General features: G+C 38.2%; 2 protein-coding genes across 9 annotated transcripts; one reads left to right on the top strand and one right to left on the bottom strand.

Annotated features, from left to right (window-relative positions):
* Positions 1 to 354: 354 nt before the first annotated feature.
* Positions 355 to 14,447, bottom strand: LOC112467680 (V-type proton ATPase 116 kDa subunit a-like). 4 transcript variants are annotated; one of them, XM_025036388.1, is made up of 8 exons: positions 14,143 to 14,447; positions 13,630 to 13,935; positions 10,281 to 10,393; positions 3,527 to 3,653; positions 3,212 to 3,388; positions 2,707 to 2,919; positions 1,233 to 2,614; positions 355 to 1,026 (listed from the first exon to the last, which is right to left on the bottom strand). In XM_025036388.1, exons 1-8 carry the CDS (start codon positions 14,257 to 14,259, stop codon positions 924 to 926), a joined length of 2,538 nt encoding a protein of 845 aa, XP_024892156.1. In that variant the 5' UTR covers positions 14,260 to 14,447; the 3' UTR covers positions 355 to 923. The 4 variants fall into 4 exon arrangements, with proteins under 4 accessions (XP_024892156.1, XP_024892158.1, XP_024892159.1 ...); XM_025036390.1 differs by having other exon boundaries at positions 10,281 to 10,366; XM_025036391.1 differs by lacking the exon at positions 10,281 to 10,393 and adding an exon at positions 8,546 to 8,598.
* A 123-nt stretch (positions 14,448 to 14,570) lies between these two features.
* Positions 14,571 to 20,203, top strand: LOC112467681 (renin receptor). Of its 5 annotated transcripts, none has more exons than XM_025036394.1 (8): positions 14,571 to 14,935; positions 15,238 to 15,365; positions 15,582 to 15,827; positions 15,954 to 16,262; positions 16,421 to 16,504; positions 17,851 to 18,024; positions 19,272 to 19,380; positions 19,765 to 20,203. In XM_025036394.1, the coding sequence occupies exons 1-8, from the start codon at positions 14,893 to 14,895 to the stop codon at positions 19,842 to 19,844; spliced, it is 1,173 nt and encodes a 390-aa protein (XP_024892162.1). In that variant the 5' UTR covers positions 14,571 to 14,892; the 3' UTR covers positions 19,845 to 20,203. The 5 variants fall into 5 exon arrangements, with proteins under 5 accessions (XP_024892162.1, XP_024892164.1, XP_024892161.1 ...); XM_025036396.1 differs by lacking the exon at positions 17,851 to 18,024 and adding an exon at positions 17,198 to 17,284; XM_025036393.1 differs by lacking the exon at positions 14,571 to 14,935 and adding an exon at positions 15,063 to 15,133 and having other exon boundaries at positions 15,218 to 15,365.
* The last annotated feature ends 2,437 nt before the right edge of the window (positions 20,204 to 22,640 follow it).

The raw sequence follows: 22,640 nt of genomic DNA, 5'->3' as shown, positions 1-22,640 counted from the left end.
ACGTTCTGTTTAACTCTAACGTTTCCCATCTCTTTGTAAATCTTCAATCAGTAACGGCTTTCTATGCATGTCTCAAAAAGTTCAATTATCAATTCGCTTGATTAATCTTGTGGTTTGATCAAAGTTCTGTTTATAATTAAAAGAGTACACAAGATAAGAGGATATAATTTCGTAATTTAGCTCTTTCTAATTTATTACAGTTGATACCACGTCGTTAAATGAGTCAAACAATCGGATTTCACGCTCGAAGGGACATGAAGATGAAGGATTGGAGATCTTGTTAAGGACTATGTGCGTCCTGTCGAGTATACTATGTAAAAGCATAGTGCTATCGGTGAGTTTTTCATCAAACACTTTTCAACATATGCCACATTTTTTTTTTATTACGTACAGATATATGGAATAACATCAATCGGTCGCCGACGCGACATACATTTGTTTTCAGATCTACAGGCTCTACAGTATGCATGAAGAATTATGCACTGCTCTTGCATAAGGGTTTTTAAAATTGCACAACTTCTAATATTAGACGACGACTGACGAGTAGATATAGTCAACATTTCATTTAGGGAAAAAGGGCTTTAGATCTTGAATTCGATTGTAATCTAATCGACCAAGGAAGAAATTTATAATATCGCGAGAATATTTTCTCTGTCATGATCTTGTGCGTTACGAATCTTGCGCTTTGCGATCAACGTTCTGTTTACAATTAGAAGATTACACAAGATAAGGAGGAAATAATTTCCGTACTTTGATCGATTATTATAATCGATACTCTACGTACACATTTTTATTTATAAGAGTCATCTCATTAACTATTCATAACTGACTTGTTCGATCGAGCAGCTATCGAATTCACGTCGTCCTCGCGCTCGTACTAATAATAATCAAGAGCAGTTATTAATTAACGATGATTAATTATTTTAATCCTCGGTGGTGGCCTGCGCAGCATCGAGGATGATCTCGAAGGAGAACGGCTGGAAGCTGTAGCCCAAACCAGAATAGAATTTGCTCTGAAATTCCACCCTGAAGAATACAAAAAGCGAGAGTTAGAAATAACGTAGATTTTTGACAATGAATATTATCGTTGTAATATAAATTTATCAATTAATATAATTATACACAAAATAAATCGTTTAACTTATTCATATAACAATATATGAAATCAAGGAGATAAAAGATATGAAGATAAATCAAAATACATAAAAGACCTCTCGCGAATAGAATCTTACCAATGTAAACGAAGCGTGTGCAAGAACGCCGAAAGACCTTCCATGAGTACGAGGATGCCTACGGTGAGCACCGCCCAAAAGGCGAAGATAAGGTATAGGACAATGCCGCCATCCCATCCCTCTCTCGCCAGACCGTTTCTCATCACCATGTTCCACAGCACCTCGGACAACTGGGCATGGGCCAGAGATAAGGCCCAGAGACGCAAGTAGGAAGCGGTATGCGACACGCTGCCGAGAACGTACTCGATCGTGTGGATGCCCTGGTGGATGAACACCTCCGTCATGTCTTCTTCTTCCTCCTTGTGACCGCCGCCACTCTGTGGAACACCCCCGCTCTGTTGGAGAGTCCCCATACTGGCCTCCACGTCGCCGTTCTCGGCACCGTGATTGTTGAGCTGGTAGTGCTGCTTTTTACGATTGCGCATCATCAAGATCGGTTTCGCCAGCAGCATCCACGGTACGCAGAGCAGAGCTACGACCACCAGAAACTTTTGCAGGCCGCTCTGACCGCCATACATGTAGGGGTCGCAATTGCCGACTTTGGTGGCGGGCTTGAAGAGCACCATATTGATGAAAGTGATGAGGACCGAGGGCGCACAGCCGGGGCCATCGATCGGCAAGTTTTTCGGGCCGTATTTGATCCATTTGGCAAACATGAGAATTACCATGTAGAGAAACAGCGCCATGAGGAAAATTATCTGCGGCACGAACTCACAAGTAATGTTCATGCGCTTCTTGAAGTACATGTGATTCCACAATCCTACCATCACGCCGAACAACATATGCAGCACCCCGAAGATGATGGAGATCTTCATCTTGTACGAGTTTTGAAAGATGATCTTATTTTCCGCCAGCTGCCACACAGGATCCATGCCGAACGGATATGGATAATCGACATAGTCTGTCGAATTGGGATCCAATTGCAGCTCTTTGTTATGCTGGACGGTACTCCGATTGTAGTTTATCATCCAATTAGAGCCGAAGATGTTGAGCGACTTGGAGAATATGTCATTGTAAATTAGACCGGTATACATGGAGAATATGCCCATAAGAAAGATGATGTAACGGCCACCGAAGAAAATATTCCAGATTTCGTTGTCGCTCTTCTTAGCCGCTAGTGGCTTCTCCTTCAGCACCATCCAACCACCGAATAGGAACATGATAAGGCCGTGGCCTGTGTCACCAAACATTATCGCGAATAGAAATGGGAATGTAATGATGGTGTAGGGTGAAGGGTTCATCTCGCGATAAGATGCGACCCCGTAAGCGTCGATCAACACCTGGAACCCTTTCGTGAACTTGTTCGTTCGATTGTACGTCGGCGGGTCTTCAAACGTTTCCATGCGGTTCAGAATGGGAGGAACAGAACTCCCGCTGCGTTCCTGGAGATGATAGAAAAGACATCGATTTTTCATTTCGCAATACAAAGATCCCATAGCGAAAAGAACGTTATGAAATAGTGTTTATTGATTACCGTCCCACGTCTTAATGCCAGTTGGATAGTCTCGATGTCCAGGACAGGCACCCAGCATTCGGCGATCAGGCATTTTTGAGTGACGTCCAAGTTGAAAAGATTCAGAGTGTGATAGATTGCCTTGATCTTGCGGACCTTGATGAACCAGTTCTTGATGTTCTTCGCGGCGGCCACGAGGACGCGATGACGATGGTCTTGCGTCTGTCCTAAGACCTGGAAATGAAGATTGCGTCATTAACATTTGTTCAACAAATTTTTAATCAAACTTGAAAGAAACTTGTTTAGTGCATTAATATTAAGAATAATATTTAATAATAATAAAATTGATATAGTGGTGACGTGTAAAAAAGATCGATTCAGTGGGCTCCTTCGATTCAAATCCTCATCCTATGCTTCGATTCATAGGAAGTTAATTTGAAGAGTCAAAGGTTTATATAAAGTGAATTGTTTTGAAAATCTGAACGATAAACTGTTTAATTAAAAAGTTAATTAACAAAATTCTTACAGTGTTCAAATCCTCAATGCGAGTCATAACGCCCATAGCCATCTCCCTACGATCAGCTGGCGCTTCCGGACAGGGATACAAGGTCGCCCTGAAGCCCTCACAGATCTTCTTCACGCGAGTCTTCAGCTGATCGCCTTGGAAGAAAATGATGAAGACCGACTTGTACACCTGGTCCCCCTAAATCCATCATTTCCAATCCAAGTTAGTACTGGACTCTCCGATTAAAATATAAGTTGAGATAATTCGTAAGAACCATTTCGACGCAACTTTATCCTTAAATTCTTCGCTTTAGAGTGGAGCGATACGATAACTTACCGTCGAAGGATCCTCCAGAGGGGTCTCAATCTCCGCCTGGCGCAGAAAGACGTTTCCACGGCACGCACGCCACAGCATGCGCTCGAACGCGGGGATGCGTTCCCTCAGGATGACTCCCGCGACGAAGCTGCTCGCGCGGCGAGACAAAAAACAGTCATATTAATAAGCGATAACAATAGATTGGGAGATTAAATATTTAGGGTGTCTATGTCGGCAGGTATGTGCACAAAAAAAACGCAAAACTGCGTGAAACTCGCCACGATCACGATTTACGGGGGTCAATTGTTCTTGCGATGGTTGAAAACGAAGCGTCGTGACGATGATCATTACGAAGACGGTACAGCGAAGCCTTCAATCTGTATCGGTCAACGACTCGATGCGGATTTTCCGTGGTAATTGCCAATTTGGGAAATGATGATTTCTGTAGCCATGGTCCTTCTATCTCTCTCCTTTTCTCTCTTTCGTTCTACGTACCGTTCAGAGCAACCTTCTGTCAACTATCCTAGGGATCCTTGAGACACTCTTTGAACGACAAACTCCAAACAAACAGCATACGTGTGTGTCACAGGAACAAATCGGGTATATACTCATACGCGGGATCATAATTAAATGCCAAATGCCATAGGATAACTTGCTTGTCAATACATTTTTATCAGGTTGTTGCATATGGAGAGAATTTCTTCTAGTGGTTCAAACTTTTTTTTTATTCTCGCAATAAAAGCAATTAAAATTATTATTCTATAAAATATGCACATATATAAATTTTCTAATAGTCACCTCAGAACGAGAAAAGATAAAGATCACATATACAACGACCTAATAAATTTCTTACGTATAGGTCAAATTTGCGTCAAGCCCATAATACTCTTTTTAATACCATTTAATGCATTTTTTTCTAAATCTTGGGATCTTTATATCCTTAAAGGTTCAGATACTGTGATTCTTTGATCCTCGCTTATAAATTATCTGTTTCTCGTATAACATTGCGTAGAATATTCGCGTAATGAAAAGCTCACGATTATATTTATATAACGTTAAATGTGCATAAAATGCGAACTCTGATCCAATATTACTCTCAAACCTCTAAGGATCGAAAATACTGAAAATGTACCGTTCCAAAGATCTAGGGGCTAAAATATATCGAGGTAGTAAGATGCCAAGTATCCAAAGCGTTAAAACATTCCAAGAATTCAAACTTCCACGAAACCAATGTCAAAAATTCGAATTCGCAGAGGACAATTTTTACAGTGTTTGCCCGAGCAAGTCGAAATTAAATGATACAAAAAAATCTGGCGATTTCCTTGCAGAAAGAGAAATATCCCGAAAATGGAAGCGTCGAGCTTTTTAAACGCGATTCTGTTACATCTGCGGTAAGGAGGAGGGTAATTTTAAGAACGATCCAAATAATCTGAAAAGTTCTTTAAAAAATATATTGTTTTCTGCGCGTTTTAATATATAAATTGGTTTTTAAATGTCTTTTAAAAGAGGTTGAACAGTCTTCTCGCGGTTTGAGTGATTACAAACAGACGATAAAAGAATAACTAAAAAAATTTGTTAAACTTGTCTTTAATTTTTACTTGATAAGTGGATTATGATCTAATTGGTGTAAAAAAATTATGATGGTATTAAAAATTACGAACAATCGAAAAACATTTTTCAAACTACAATCAAAATTCAGGAAGAATTTATTTAGAAAAAAGCATCGATCAAAATGTGGCCGATCGAAGAAAAGATCAAATATATATGCTGATCCAAGGATGAGAAGGAATATAGATAAATGGTTTCATTTTACGATTTCTGCACCCTCTCCCTTAAGCGCATGATTCAGAGATGCTCGAATTTCTGCTCCCTCGTCGCGTAAGCAGCGTCGATTTATTCGCCAGAATTGATTATCGGCGATTCCTGGAGTCATTTCAACACCTCGGATTCCTGGGACCTGGCACGACCGGGAAATGGAAGGAGTAACTAATAATGGGAGTACGTACCCCAGCTGGACAGGGCCAAGGGTGGACTGGCGGGCGATATTATCATCGCTAATCAACGCGCGTGTCATGGACTCGGTGGGGTTCAAGCCCGCGTGCTCTTGCTGACGACACAACAGACAAGACACAACCACATTAGCCACACTAGACATGACCACAATGCTCCAGCTCGCCACTCTGTCTCTCTCGGTTTTGCGCGGGCTCTCCCACTGGTTTCTTTCGTTACCCTCGCTGTCTTGGACGAACCTGAGATATCCCTCGACAGTGACATCTCAATGTCTTTCACATGCATGATAATGCCGTGATGTTGTGACAAAATGAATGGAAATGTGATGGTGGAACTTGATTAGAAGTATATAATTTTTCTTTCAAGCTAATTAGAAGATTGCTTCATAATTTCGCAACAGAAATTATAATAATTACTTGCATAATATAATAGTAGCTAGTACTGTACAAAAAGAAACTGTATAAAATTATGAAAGATTTGATATCTTTAATTTGCAGATTTATTAATATCTTTTCTTATTTTTCTCGACTTTTTATTAATTTTTAACTGCAAGATTCTTTTTAATGTTATATTTTAAGTCTTGAAATCACGTTTGAAGATGATATTGTAGAATGCAGCTTGAGAAGCAGTGCGAAATCATCAAAGACACTTTATTGCGCCGAGATATCTCAAGTTTGTCAACTTGTCGGATTAAATAGGAATTGCCAAATGCAACTGATAACAGAAATTAAATATTTGCCAAGTGATAATTGACAGCAAGTCAAACCACGATCGAATGCTCATATAATTTAACATTAATGTGAGAAAGGCAGAAACCAGAAAATATATCTTTTATATATTTCCAGATAAAATTATATGTATAATTATTAAAATTTATCTATAATTACGTAATATAATAAATAAATGTCTCTGAAATAAGTTTAAATAAAAACCTACACATGTATCTAAAACACAAAATAAATTAAGATATAAAATTTCACTTTGTATGTAAAAATAATAGAAAAATTATAAATATGATATTATAAAAATGTTTGAAATTTCCTTGACTTTAACTAATCGTGTCATCACCGAGAATTTTTAAAGAGTGAAATTATTGGATAAATATTAGAAAAGATACGTGGCAATTCCTATTCATCAAATAATCTGAAAGAAATTCAAGCCATGATTACTTCATTCAGCGGTCCTTAATACAGCTGTAAGGATTTCATCGAAAACAAGGACAATCGATCGAATTATATTAGAATCGTTGCTATCAGACTTATCCGATTTCCATTTTTTTTTTTCTAATCAATTAGAAGTTGATCAAGTTAACATAATTATTCGCACTGTTTGCATCGTTCGATGCAAAATGTGAAATGGGAACAATTTATTTTTGAGTAAAGCATGACGCAAGCCAAGCTGTCAGATCGTTAAAGGAGTTTCGTTGGTTCCTGTTAGTTGGTTCAGTTCTAAAAACTTTTCGATATTACAATCTTTTTTGTATATGTTTTTCTTTTTAAGATCTTGGAGATTTCAAATTTTTTAAAAATAATGAATTCTTGAGATATAAATTATGAAAATATTAATACTAAGACACTTAGAAAATTTAGAAAACTGGAAGATTAAACATTTTTTAGTTTATACATCTTAAGAAACCTTATCTAATCTTACATTTTTTTGAGATATTTTTCAATATTTGGACATCATATTTTGCGAAGTTACGTGTTTCATATTTTAAAAATGCAAATATATGAAATATCGCAATGATTAAGTACATTCTTTCAAACTCTCGAGTCTTGTACCAAAAATCAATAAATCCTAAACCAAGATCCGACGAGGAGCCTTTAACGATCTAACTAATGATCCACATTGCTTTTGATTAACGTAATAGAAGATAAAAACGAGTGCGAGGGCATGCGAGCAAGCGGCACATTAAAAAAAAACACATACAGACAGACAGTCCTTTGTTAAGAAGAGAGAACGTTGTTATACATACCCATGGCCACACCATCATCATTTATTGTTATTTACAACGTTGTATCACTACAGTGAGAAATTATTACAACAATTTTGCTGCGCGAGCGTCGTTTGCTGGAAAGCGAGCGGATCCCGATCGTTTTCATCGTGGATCGAAAGTGTATCTCGATACAGTTTGAATTTCTCTATTTGAACGGGTGTTAAAAAAACAGGTGACTGCATCAAACTGTATCAACTGTTATCAATCGGCGCGATTCCACGCCGATCTTTTTTCTATTCCCCCTCTTTCGTAAACGCGCGTCCACTGCGACACGAAGTGGGTGGAGAGCGTTTGTTTTGCACAAAATCGGTTATCAAAGCGAATCATCGCGTTTGTCTTTCAAGTGCGATTCCGATTGCTGAAGCATCCCCGAGGACGAAGCAAAAAGAAAACAGGATTATCTTATCTTCATAATATATGAGAATTAATTGCGCTAATTTGACGAGGTATTAAACGAATATCCGAGATAACGTTTGGAGACGGCACAAGTATGTAGTAATTTGGACAGTCAAGAATTTAAATTTTCAATAATTTTATATAGTCACTGAGAGAAACAAGGATCTCTTAGAAGGAAGGATCTTAAAATCGGAATAATCGAAATAGAAAAATTCTAAAACATTTTTAAAGAGATTCGGATTGACTCGAATTCGGGAGATTTGAGCCAGAAATTCTAAGGATTTAACGAGAAAAGGATCTCCAGGATATGAAAATCTGAAAATTTAAAAATTCTAGGAATTTAAGTTTCTGAGATTCTGTGGAGAAAATCTTAGAATCGAAATGATCGAAACATACAGATTTTCTTAAGAATTGGACACAAGTGGATTCTCAGTGGGGAGAGAAACTCGTCGAGAGAGACGAGGGGAGCGGAACAGCTCGAAACGGTCTTCGCGAGAGGGTGCTCCAGCAACACAGGGTACGGCTCCGTTCGTTCGAGCGACCGGGGTCTTGGATATAGACACAGGCAACAACAACGAGGCAAAAAAAAACCAGTTTTCGCAAACAAGATTCGCAAATAACGGTTGATAACAGCTTGCCTGAGCGGATTCCTATAATGTGCTCCTACGGTGTCTGCCGCGGTGTACAGGTGCTGTAATCACAGAACACACTGACGTAGGACGCATCTACTATCTAGGGTCTTAGGGTGAGTACCGGGCCTTTGACGTAGCGATTACGATTACACGAGGAAGAGGGTTCGGGGAGTAAAAAAAAAGAGAAAAAAAAAGATTCGGAAAGTCCTCGGGATATTTCTTCGATCAATCCTCTTCGAACTCTCTTTCTTTCTCGAACACGTAAAAAAGTACGTAAAAAAGCTCCGCGCTGGGCGGAATTTCAGTTCTGCACCGAAAACCGAGCCTTTAACACGGTATTTATCGTAGATTAGGATAATTATAACGTTGCAGCATTCTCTTACAGAAAATATATGTTAGACGATAATTTCGCGGTAAAAAAGCTTTTTTCAGTTAGTTGTATAATTGATCATTATTTGAGGTCCAAGATGTTAAGATTTATTCAAAATCCCAGGTATTTAAGTTTTCTAAACAGCCGAAAGTCTATAAGAATTCAGAAATCGAGAATCCAATTTTCCAATAAATTCGACGTTTTAGATAATCGAGAATAATTCTCAACGACCCGATTTTCCGAAGGTTTAATTCTTCGAGCGTGTCTCCTCAACTCTTATAAATTATGTTATAATATTAATACCGAAAACTTGTAAGAATTATGTTACAAATGTATCAAAGACTGTATTAAACGCTCGGTTTATTCTTGATTCTACGCGGGACATCTCAGTCCTACAGTACGAAATCGCGTTCGAGCGTACATATAAGAATATTTCACCGGGTTATTTTTCGTTTATTTGGCTGCACATTTCCTGACTTACTCCTGATCCTCGGATTACTGATCGGTAAATCGTTGATGCGTACTTGTTCGTTTTTCAATAGCAACCGCCGCTAACAAAATAATTCTGAAAACTGTTAAAATATAACAAGTTACATAATAGCTTACATAAAGTATAAAGATAATACAAGTCGGAGTGAGACCTGGAAGTATGAAGGTTGCATGTTAAAGAGAATTGTCAACAAGAAAACTGAGATATACGCTTGCATTTGTGCCGGTAATTCGAGGATCAGCGTTAATGACTGAGAACTATTGCGAAATGCACTAGTGCATCGGGTTCGTATTTTGCAACACAAACTGTAGGTAGGCATGCGACGTTATACCGATGACGAATCTCGATGGAGATTGCAGAGCGTGGTGATTCGGAATCACCTATCCTAGGCTAAGTCTGGTGGATCTCAAGGACATAAATCCGAAATCTAGGTAAAAACGTAATAAGGCAGACGTACACATAAATAAGTCTGGTATAAGATTGATGTGTAATTTTCAATGTTAACTTACAATAAATGTCGGGGAACTTGGGAAAGCAGCGATAAAAAAAACATTAAAAACAATTTGCACGTCAAAGAATTAAAAATCTCATCTTAATAAGAGTGAAATATCAAAGAAAAGGAATTGAATTGAACGATTTAAGAGTTTTTATTTACAGTCTTCGAGTATCATCTGCTGTAAAAGGATTGTCACAAAGCGGAACAGCTTCAAAGGGTCGAGGCAGGACGATACTCATCAGGTTTCATCTCAAACGGACTTTGAGAGAATCTAAATTTCAGTAAGCGACTACAGATCTTGATTTTACCATCTGCTCATCTTTCGGGAGGTCTTCGGGAGTCACCACGCTCTGCAATTATAGGGTGTACGGCACACATTAATTACCCGAGCTTGAGAGCCTGGCCGCCGGCGCGGAGGCCCTCCTCACCCAACAGAGTGACTTGCTCTTCTTCACGGCTGGGGTCTGCCATCTGCGACACGACACCTCCATGCTCAGCCTGGCAACAGACACAGGTCACCCCTCTTTCGCCCTATCTCCCGTTCCACTCGCTCATACCAGATCCTCTTTCCTTCTCTCTGTTTCAAAATTTTCTTCAACTCACCGACGTCGAAGAAGAAGAAGAGGAGGAAGAAGAAGGAGAGATCTCTTCACGAACTCGCGTAGTTTTTGCTCAACGCTAGATCTAACGATAAGTCTAAATTCGTGATGCTTAGCCATGGAGGAGATGGGAGACGAAAAGTAGAGCTCCAAAAATTTGATCAAGATAAGAGTCGCGAAAAATTTAAATACAAAATTCCTCCAAATTTAAAGAGTAGTTTCACGAAGACAATTTTCTAAACGCACGGGATATCAAATTATGCAAATATTCTCAGGATATTTTCAGATTGAAAATAAGAATTGGATTTCTATAGATATATCCGAATCTTTCAGAATCTAAAGTTTGAATTCGGAAAATCAGATGTCAAATGTTTAAAGTCGAGGTGTAAGACTTAAGACATCTACAGATATACGAATTTAGTTCAATAGGGAAGCATCACGAACTGTATAAAATTCATGCAGCCCTAACTTTTTTCTAGTTCTACAATTTAACAATTAAAGTATTGCTGACTATTAATTGCAACTGAAATAACTGTAATAACTATAGTAAATTAATTTAAGTGGAAACATATATCACATATAGAATTACAATCTTGCTACACATGCTACATGCAAAGAATTTTATTCGTTAATTCAGTAAAGGCTGATTGACTATTTTCTCAAAATACGTCTCTTTTTTAAATTTTTATTAAGACATACGACTGTACTAATTTCAAGATTAATTACTTAAAATTTATTTGCTAAAGAAAGATAATTACAATAATAATTATTTGATATATTTTTCATGGAAAATAATAATAGTTAATTAACAATGCTAAATAATTCACATTAATATCGCGTGGATTTCAATAATTCTCTTAATCAGAAAGATTTCAAAAATTTTATTCAAAACAGAATTTCAAAATTTCACAAATTCAAAATATCGGACATTATCGAACGAATACGTTCCATACAAAGTAAAAAAAGCAAAGCGGCCTTTAAAGAATTAGCGCGTACAAAATACAATTTCCTCTCAATGATGCATATTGAACAAATTTCACATAACGTTGCAGACATTAGTACAATTCATGCAGATTGCCATTAATTCATTACTATTAATTGTACAAGGCTTCATGCTTGGCGTCTACAATTAGCTCGCTTATGGAAGTCTTCTGTGGGGGGTTCTAACAATCCTATAGAAATCTCACATTAATTTCAACAATTTTGTGTAGTGTTTTGTACGTATTTCATTTAATGTTATTGATATTTTTATAGTATATTTCTATTGCTATTATTTGCCACTAAAACTAATTGCTCCTAAAACTTTAGGGAAAATGATTTAAAACTTTCAAGTTATTATTGTCAGAGTATTGTGTGTGTCAAGAAATTACTTGAAATTACAATAATTATTTGCGTGTGAATATCTTGTTGAGTAAGTAAATACAACACGTGCAAACATGTTTGTTCCCAAACATGCATTTCACGAATTACGATACATCTCTGTTCTTATGCAAAAAAGAAAAACATTAAAGTGAACAGAATGGAGAGAACAGAAGCAAAAAATATATGTAATAACATTAATACACTAAAATAAAAACGGAAAACGTTAATGGACTAAAATGAAAGAAATGAAAACTCGAAAGAGAAAATACTGAAACATTTCAAATATAAAATAAAACTAGGACTTTCAAGATATTACGTGTTAAACAACTACAATCAACGGCTGCGTCTTCGAAGGGTACATTTACAAACTAAGACAGCTCTCAGTTCGTGTGCAGAGATGTCGGTAAACAAAGGGAACACGAACAATATGCAGTCTCTCAAAGAATTCTTGGCTACACACTTGATATAAGTAGATCAACAACAAGTGATCTCTTCGATCTAAGATCAAACATTAAACACAATCGAATATATATATCCGTACGAGGTACGCGACGGTACTGGACGGTAACTCTCAAAGGACGTAAAGGGAGACAGGGCGCAGCGAGTGACTTGTGTCCTTTGCAGCAGTGGCTTTTGGTTAGTTGGCAACACTAACACATTAATAATCCTAAAATCACTCAACAATATATATGATTAGTAACGGTAACAAAACGGTGGACATTCTGATATCTGACAATTCGTTAGAGGTGGTAGCGTTCGCCACCCTTATCTCGTTGGTCCTATCTCATCTCGCTGCATTCGCATAAAGTTGCGCAAGCGCAAAGACAGGCCTCTGTGGTATATCTAATTCGCACAGTCCTCCAGCTTTTCATGCATCAGAAAAAAATTGCGCTCAGTCCGTGGACTCTTTCGCTCTTTCGCTTTCTAGTGCGGCTATCCTTCAATGCAACTTTCCTTTCTTCACAAGACATCGCAAGATTGTCACTTCAACGAGATCTCCTCGTGCAAAAGTCCTCCAAATTTTTTATAAAGATTTTTACAAATTTTTTCTTTGGCTGCCAAAAATGTACAATGTACGCTAAAAGCATTAAAGCAGATTTACGAAGAAATCCCATTAAGGTGATAGTACGTTTCACACTGAAGCGCATTAATTAACACTAATCTTCTATATATCCAGAAAGAAAAAAAAATCGCGTCGTTCACGCGTTAATCGATTTACGGAAATGTAAGCCAAACAAATATAAGGCTGTACAAATATAAACTTGCGACATTAAACTTTTTTACAATTTATACATTTTGCTTCTCTGTGCGAAAATTTAATTGCAGCAAACAGAGCAGAATGAATTTCCGTTCGGCGGACGAGACGTCTTGTGTAAGCCGAATTAATGACTGGCGCTTCGTACCAGAGCAATCGATTGCTGAGAAAGAATTCTTATATGTCCATCGCGACTCGACATTCGATAACAAGTGACATTCACCATTTTCGCTGATATTTACAGCCCAATGCGAAGGTTCTTCCCCAAATGAGATTCACATCCAAATTTTTACAAGAAACGATCGACAGACTAGGGTAACCAGACACGCTTTACACATTCCACTTTTTACAATTCCATTGACAATATCGTTTCATTCCTCGTCATTCCTCCTTTCTGAAAAACAGATCTGGAAGACTGCCCTCTCAAGTGCCTTCTTCAGAAAGTAAATTTACCCCGATTCTCTTACGCACATATCCAGATCGTTGAGAAATAAGGATTTGCGCTGGCGGCGACTTACCTCGTCGAAGAAGACCTGAGTCTTTCGCAAGATGTGCTTGAGCTCGGTCAGCTCCAGGAAGTTGCGCTTGAGCGCCTCGGCGTTCTGATTCACTTCCCGCAGCTCGTTCTCCAGCTTCTCGAAGGTGGCCTCCAGGTCGATCATCTCCCGCGGCTGCGGCGCCTCCGGATTTTCACCGGTGTCCAACATCGGGATGCCGTCCTTCTTGATCTCCTTCTCCAGGTAGCGCAGCTTGCGCTCCATCTCGTCGCAACGGCGCACCTCGTTGACGAACTTCCGTTGGAAGGCATTGACGTCGGGATTTAACTGAAATGAGAGACAGATACGTTGGCGCAAGGGTGACGGAGTCGTCGTTATAACGAGATAAAGGCGTAACGACATTGACATAGAGATAAGAATTCATTCGACGACCTGCACGACTCTAACTTTGTCCAAAGTGTCTAACCGTTGGAAAATTTATCGGATTAGTTTGTCAAGAGGTGAAACAAAATCGCGAGAAGGGCGATTACTCACGTCGCGAAACTGCACCAGGCCGAGCTCGCCGAGCTCGGACACGCAGGCATACGCGGCCTCGCTCTGAAGGAAGAGCTGACACAAAGTCATCTCCTCGCTGCGAAAGAGCGAGCCCATCTTCGTGGTTGGAAGTAACGTGCCGCGGGGACGATCGAATGGATCTTATTCCAGGAGCATCGGCCGACGACGTCTCCAAGTGACACTTCATCCGCCTTATCGCAAACCCTGAAACTGCGTGATCAGCCGTGATAGTGTCGCGGCGACAGGCGACGGGCCAGGCACGATCGATCGATCAGTCACGAGGTGCGCGAGCGCGAGTCACGTGGTAGGGGTGACCTCGCTACACCCATCGCGACCGCGATGCCGTCGCCGTCGCGCGGCCGGGCCGGAGATACGAGGGAAGCCCCGAGCCCGGCGGAGGCCAGTTGGACGTTGGACTGGACAATTCGCGTTTGACTGCAAGACAAAATGCTATATTGAAAACCATCGAGCCTGAAGAAATTCTCCTGACTGTCAACGGGGCCCGCCGAGCCCGGAGATAATTGGAGCAAATTGAAGAGTATCGATATTACCGACTATCGATATAAATTTTTCGATTTTCACGTCCATGGCCGACTCTGGCGGCGAGTGCGGCGACTCTTGATGTCACACACCGTCACATGTTATCTGACGTGATCACATGATCGCGTCCGAAATTGATCGACGTCGAGGGAGTAGTCTTTCGAATTTGATTGTTTTTCCCGTGCAACGATGCTTCGACAATTATCGCTCCTCTTCGCCGTCCTGGCCGCAGGTAATTTCCCCGCTCATCCTTAAGAAATCCTTTCGAGAACGATCGGAATGGCTCGAGTTTTTCGCGATCAAGTTTTCCCGGCTGCGCAAGACCAGTCTACCTTCCAAAACATTTTCTTGAGGAATCCGCGAGATACTCCGAAATGTTTAAACTTAATTTTATTTTAGAACGAAGTAGATCTTTTCCTGGACATTTCGAGTATGCTGAGACATGTATTATTTCACCGAAGACGAGTCTGAGTTCAATGTGCTTGTGACGTTCTTGACACTTTGATTATCCTAGTGCTTGCCTTTCTTTTCTAGTTCACGCCAACGGTAACCTCGCCGTTCTTCACTCACCTGACAGCATAGAATTCACCATGAATGGCCCGATCGAGCAAAGCAGCGTCAAGGAGATCTTTCCGGCAGCTCTTGGTTACACCGGAAAGCAGGTGCGTCGTCTGTAATCTCTCAATGGAACCGTCGAAAGTTCTTGGACGCCACGAAGCTTTGAATGCATTCGAAACATTTGAACGGCAAAGCTTTTTATAACATCAAATAGATGAAAGAAGCTGAATCTTGAAGTTCAATCCCTCTGTACTTGAAATAACGTGTGCTTTATGTGAAGATTTGTTCGCTGCGAGAGAAATATATTTGTGATCTTACAGAGGGAATCTTACACGGAGCAAAGTATCGCCATATGGGATCCATTTGCGTTGCCCAAGGCGTTGGTTGCTATACCGATTGACGGAGTAGAGGAACTACCCATCCCAACTTACAAAGCCAAAGTCTGGTATCCTCTGATCGTTGACGAGGCGGAGGAGACCACTTGGCAAGCTATTAGAAGCAGGGTAGAGGAGCGAAGCAACGACAACACGTTGGTCAGGATCAACTTGGGTGATGGGGTTGACGCCGTAAGTATCACATGACTGAATTGATAAATAACAAATAGCTTGATATACAAACGAAACTTGTCTTAGCAGTTTGACATCCTGTTATTGAAGATCCTAGATATTGTAAACAAAACCTTTCTGATATAGCTCGGCCAGTCGGCTCTCGGCGAGCTGAAGCCTGCTAACATGGAGAAAGAGAAACTGAAGTCTCTGAACTCCGAGGTCGAGGAGGATCGCAAGTTCGTCGAGGAGATACAGCTTCTCCATGCTGTCGCTGACAATGCCGCGAAGAAGCACGACTCTGGCACCGATGTTTACTGGTTGGTGGTATCGGGGCTCAAACCAGTCCTGGATCTGCATGGGAACACATCTGCGGCCGCTGAGGAGGCATCTACATTGTTAAGTGACGCAATCGATCACGTTTCCAATGCCTTTGTGAATACTTACGATGGCAAGGTACGAAGGCACTCGCTCTTGATTTTACCTGCACATGTAGCTCGCATCAATGGATAGACCTCGGACTTATTCTTTAGCCTATTTGCACGTTAATAATCGTACGAGGTTATACAATTACATGTTCACACGTTCAGAATGCTTTCGCATATCTGTTTTAGATTGTCGTTGCGGCTTTTACGAATGACGCCTCGAAGGTGAGAAACGCCCGCTCTGTTCTCGAGAGACAGCGCAGAGATACCCCGGTGAGTTGTCCAATACTGTCTGAAGCTTTATATGAGCATTTTGTAATCTACCATTTCGAGTGCAGGATAATTTGAAAATTTTTGAGAACATTGTGAAAGAAAAATATTTAAAAATAGAATTTATGAAAGAACTTATGATAATTATATAAATATACAGTACAATATAATTAAATTAAACATCCCTATTTAAGTCAAATTCGATCATCTTAATGTTCATGAGTACAGTTTTCTTTGAAAACAAGTCTTTACTCTCATTTTATTATTGAAATGATAACAGGATATATTGTGCGAAACATGAAACTATGTGATTATTAAAATTCACCGTTTACTTATTTTTTTATCAAATTATATACAAGAAGAACCATTTTGTATTCTCATATTATTTATAGTCTTATTTTTATCATTTTGCGATTCCGACAATACATAATATATTTGAACGTATATGATACAACTAATTTTGCAACCGATTTGTTAAGTAAGTATCATACTTTTTATCTTAATCAATTGAAATTCCTCTTTCATGCCGAAATATAATAAACAAGACAAAAAAAGATCGCCAAATATGGATTTGAATATTCAAATTACTCCAATTATCAAGGGCTATTGGGTTTAGAATCGCGCGGTGTGTTATTTCGCTTGAAATTATCTGTCCTTTATCTGTACCATTTTTAATTGTTACGGGATATTTTGTAGGCTCATAAGACTAAAAATGTTAAAACCGCTGGTGGTGCCAAGGGAGCGCCAATTAATTCAGACATTAACGATAATTTTTTCGTCAAGGTACCGTGTCGAGTCGCATTGCATGAGCTATTACTTTGATTGAGAGTGTTTTTTTTCCGAATTAGAGATAGCTTTTATGCATGGATATCGCGAACACGACGAATTACTCTTTAATTACTCTAATCAAACGAACTTACAAAACTTCTTCGGCCACTATCCATCCGTTCGTCTTCTTTTCTTTCTCGAAATTTTTTTCAAACGATATTTAACGAATGGTCGAAGCTTGGTATCGACAAATCTAGAATCTACTCGCTAATTCTTTAACATTCCGATGCTCTTAATCGATCAGATTTGAAGCTCACCATCGGTGAATTTAGATAGTCGCTAATGTGATCCTTGAAACTGTCAGTATCCTTGGGCTCAATGAAATTCCAAGTTTGACAGGCAAATTTGAACATTTGCCAAATCCTTAAAATGGATTAAGATCCCTACGAAACAATAGAATCTGAAATTCGGTGTCGATGTACTTAGCAAACTTAAGTCCTTCAAGTTCTAATATCTTTGGAGTCTTGAAGACTGGAGGTTTGCTCTAATCACTTTACTCAGATACTGAACACTTATTGTAGCAAGATGACGAGCAAGACGTGCAAAAGAATAAAACGGATGAAGAGGACAAAAATAGATTATTAACTAGTACTACTGAGCGTACGGGCGATAAAAACGAGATGCCGGAAAAGACCGGCGAAGTTATTAAGGAGAATAAGATAAATAATACTGACATACAGACAATTATTGGACAGGTATCGCAAACATATTAACATGCATCACAATCGATGGGCCCAGGGGAGAACCGGATAAGTCCGGTTTTTTTTTTCAATTTTTACATTCTGATGCTGTTGTATGATCATATTATGTAACAAGTAAACAATTTTTTCTCTACTAATTACTCAATATTGATGATATAATATTATCGAAAGAGGGAGTAAGTTTTTTTTTATATTAAAAAACTTTATAAAAATTAGCATACAGAGAAAAAGCATAATAAAATACAGACGGGCGACTTTGTCGCGCGAAAAAATCGCTCGTCTGTTCGCTCCCTTAATGAATATAGTTTAACACAATCCTACAATCAGTTATGTTGACATGTTGGAATAAACGTAGATCATTTTAAGACAATCGAATTAAATGGTAAAATTCCTAAATTTTGGCACATAGAGAAATTGACAAAATGTGACTTGTCAAGTTCTTTTCCTGGACCCTTCAGTGGTTTTCGTTTTGCCAGACCTTGCCAGAATATTAGAGCACCTGAGTTCTAGAGACTAATTAATTCAATGTTTGCCAAATACTCCAATAGAGCCAAACAATATTACAAGATTGTTCAACACTTATCTAATTCAGCTTCAATTTCTTGTAAGATTTCTTTTGCATTGAGATTTATAATCTGCCATAGATGCCAATTAATGCTTATGTGAATGATGCTTAATAGACATTCTTAATTGAGCAGCAAATTTTAGATAGCTAATTTTGTACTCGAGAAGCGAAAGGATGTAAACTTAAGAAATTACTTCCAGAGATGTTTAATTACTATTTTACATGAATTTTATTGCATATAAATATGCCGAACAGTCGGGCTTGTTGCTTTGTGCTTCTCAAGTGCGAAATTATAATCTTGCATGAAGGCTTGTCATGTCTGATTGCATGCATATGTTTTAATGATGATAAATCTAATAATAGGACTTTCGATGGAAAGTTTTTATTAAAGAAGATTTAATCAGCCAATTAATTGTTTAGCAAGTATCGAAAACAGATCTCATTGATGAATTACGAACTCTCGAGTTCGTTTTATATGTTAATTGCGAAAGCCTTGGTATTTTTTGCGCATTTCCGAATACGCTGAATTTTTTCTTCTTACTCGTTCGCGAGATGTTAAGAAATGTAGAGTGTTACTAGTAAATTTAGCAAGTATCACAGAAAGAGACGTTTGCAGGATTGAGATTTTGTTTCGAGAATTGCGTTTACCTTTGTTACAACGACTAATCTGTTTCAGCCTGAATTTTCCGGCCGTGCGAAAACTTACACGGAGGATTATCCAGTCATCTTCAACATAATGCTGTGGTTCGGCGTCGTTTTCGTCTTCTCGCTTTTAGCAATTTGTAGTACGTATTTTTGTAAATATAGAATTGTATTTAGCTTGTAATTATTTTGAGCGAAATTTCTAAAAATACTCTGAGTATTATTTAGAATCAGAAATCTTTGAAATTTCTTTGTTTGGAATAGTTCTCGTTATTCTGATGGATCGCATTTAAAAGATATTAATTTCTATAATTTACATTGTATATATATTTTATATTTTTTTATATAATCTACATATATAATTTATTTTATCTAATTTATATTCATTTGTATAATTGTGTATTATATATATAACTTTTACAAAGGCAAAGATACAAAAGTTGCTGATCAGTTCTTTGGATAATATCTATGTTTAATCATTTAACCAAAGAAACTTGAACATAATGATGAGAGCTTGATATTTTCAGTCGCCATCGCCGATATGGATCCAGGACGGGACTCCATTATTTATAGGATGACGTCGAATCGAATGAAGAAAGACAATTAAATGTAAATATTATTATACATATTATATATATATATTACATGTAAGTAATATAATTTTGTAACATATGTTTCTCCGTGCAAAATGTAGCTCGTCAGAGTATCTGTATATGTAATTTATCAACTTTAATTCAAATGTGTTCAAGTAGGGAAGTAGGGCTCTATCGCATATTTCCATATCCTGAAAATTATTTAAATTGAGTGATCCAAGCTCGTCAGAGCTACCAAATGACAAGGGTACACATGATATCACTTTATCAAAGCTTAAAAAGTGATTGTTACATCGTTATGAAATTTCTGCAAGTTTGTATATTCCTCGAAAGCCAAAGGCTATCCTAAATATAACGTAATCATCCAAATTAAGACATCTGCGCATTTTTTTAGTCGGTAGAAATCTCGTATATAATTTCAACCGAGTTCAATTTTCAATGCTACAGATACCGGAAAATTAATCATATGCTCATTTTTTACGTTTCTATTATGTGACGAGAAAGAAACGTAAGAAAAAATTACATATTTTGTGCTTGCAGCATTGAAAATCTGATCTCTTTGAAATTTATAATAATCCCCATTGTGCGCGCGCAATATTCGATGCTTTCGCGAACTCGAAGCAGACGACGACGTGCGATCACGTGCGGTCACGTGATCATTGGCGGCGCCAGCGGCCAATTTCGCGCCGTTGCCGTTCCGCGCAGCCGTGCGTTCGATGAGAAGTCGCGCCACGTTTTTTGCATTTTCAAGACAGTTCATGTACGCAGATCAGCGCTAGGAATATACTGACTCGAGCGTCGAATCGTAAAATCATGATCGAGGTAAGCGTGCGAATCGATTATTTTTCTTATTTCTGCGCGTCGCTTTGCGCACGACGCACGACTCCGCGGAACGGACGCGACCGGCGCGAGGCAGGCGAGGTTGCGCGCGCATCATGTGACTTTTCGAACGCGAGCGAGACTTTTACTTTCGCGCCATATTGCACCGTTGAACGCGTCGCGGTGTAGGTGGCTCCGCATCGCTCAGGTATGTTTTGCGCTCAATTTGCGATGTCTATGCGCGTAGTAAATATTCGCGAAACGCTGAAAAGTTTGAACGAACATCTCGATTAAAGTATCAAATCATCGTTTCCCATACAGATCCTTGGTTCTCCGGCGTTCCTATTTCCTCACATTACAACGAATTGACGTCAAGAGCGAGAGACGTTTTTGCTGGCGCTATACGTAAGTATAAATTGATTTAACTGAATTTCTTTCGAAACACCTCAACTCCCATACTTATTTTTTGAAATTATTTGTTTTTTTATTTGTTCTACGATATTCAATTTGTTTGTGGTAAACGCGAAGCCGAACCTCCGTATGCGGGGTTGATTGCCGAACTCGAATGCGCAATTCTCTTGACGCTACCAGAGAGAAACCTCTCTGACATACCACTACAAATATGATGTTTGAAGCGAGAGACGTTTGAATCTTATATATAATTCCACTTGGTGAAATTATATTTCGAAGCAGTATACGTGACGTGTCATTAACACAACATAAATTTTCGTTTGCATTCATTCATGTACAGTATAATTGAAGGGTTTACAATTCGAGTGTATGAAGAACTGCGATATTTTGTTATGCATTATAAAGGAATAGGAAGGTAAAAGGAAAGAAAAAAGAGATTAAAAATGCAAACAATCATGTTATTTGATCCAAACATCAAAAATCCATATATTTTAAATATAGAATGTGCGAAATCTAGCATATTCCTGATGAAATAAATTTTAAATAAATTTTTTAATAATGTGGTTACATGGACATTTTCATATAAAAAATAATTTATACAATCTTAAATATCTTTCCATGTCGTTAAATTTTATTCACTTATTTATACAGAATACAAGTATTTGCAATATGATTGATAAAATAAAATTGTTTTGTTTTTTCCTGAATGTATGGAATGTATAGTAATACATGTACGTGCAGGCGCGTATATATATACATCTTGTTAAAAATGTTAACTCTGTTTTACCCCAAAATAGAATCTCCGTAATGTGTATATATCTACTCCTCATCAATAAGAAAATTAGAATTGAACGTTTTAGACTGGTCTATTTATATAATATGAATAACGCTAATGAAACATTAGAGCATTAAAGCGAAATATACTTACTGGTATATGGAGTAATGTGTGAAGTGTCGAATTGGACATAATCCATGTTAATTAATAACACGTCCAATCGTATATAATTGCTCGCATTCGTTCGAACAAACACATGCCCTCGATGAAGCTATATAACATTCCTAGGTAAGAGAACTACGTTGAAAGACGACATGGTATCTATTTTGGTCTATTTTACATCTATTTTGATCCGTCAGCCGTCACCGGACGCCACTTTATTGTATTAATACTGTCTGATATTGAGTCAGACTTGCTTTTTATAACTGAACTAGTATACACTTTCTTTTAAAGTGAAATAGGTATATGCTTGACTTTTGGCAAAAGGAAGAAGTTCTAGTGCAGTCCAGTGCAATAAAAAACCTTTTGTAAGCTTATTGTAATCTGTGCAAAATACCCATAGATATATAACTACATTTGGAGGGGTAACAATCAGAGTGGTGTAAGTCGAATTTTTTTAAATATTTTCTCGTGTGCATAGATGCAATTTATATATTGTACAGATTGCATCTATGCACACGAGAAAATATTTAAAAAAAATTGACTTACACCACTTTGGTTTTTACCTCTCCATTTATGGAAGTACTTCTTTTTCTTGTTTCCGTCTTACATTAGTTTTCATTTTGCCATTTCGTCTCGCAGTCAA

Source organism: Temnothorax curvispinosus, unplaced genomic scaffold, assembly GCF_003070985.1.
Source record: "Temnothorax curvispinosus isolate PA1 unplaced genomic scaffold, ASM307098v1 QBEX01017759.1, whole genome shotgun sequence".
Classification (NCBI taxonomy): domain Eukaryota; kingdom Metazoa; phylum Arthropoda; class Insecta; order Hymenoptera; family Formicidae; genus Temnothorax; species Temnothorax curvispinosus.
This window is presented reverse-complemented; position numbering and strand designations above follow the sequence as displayed.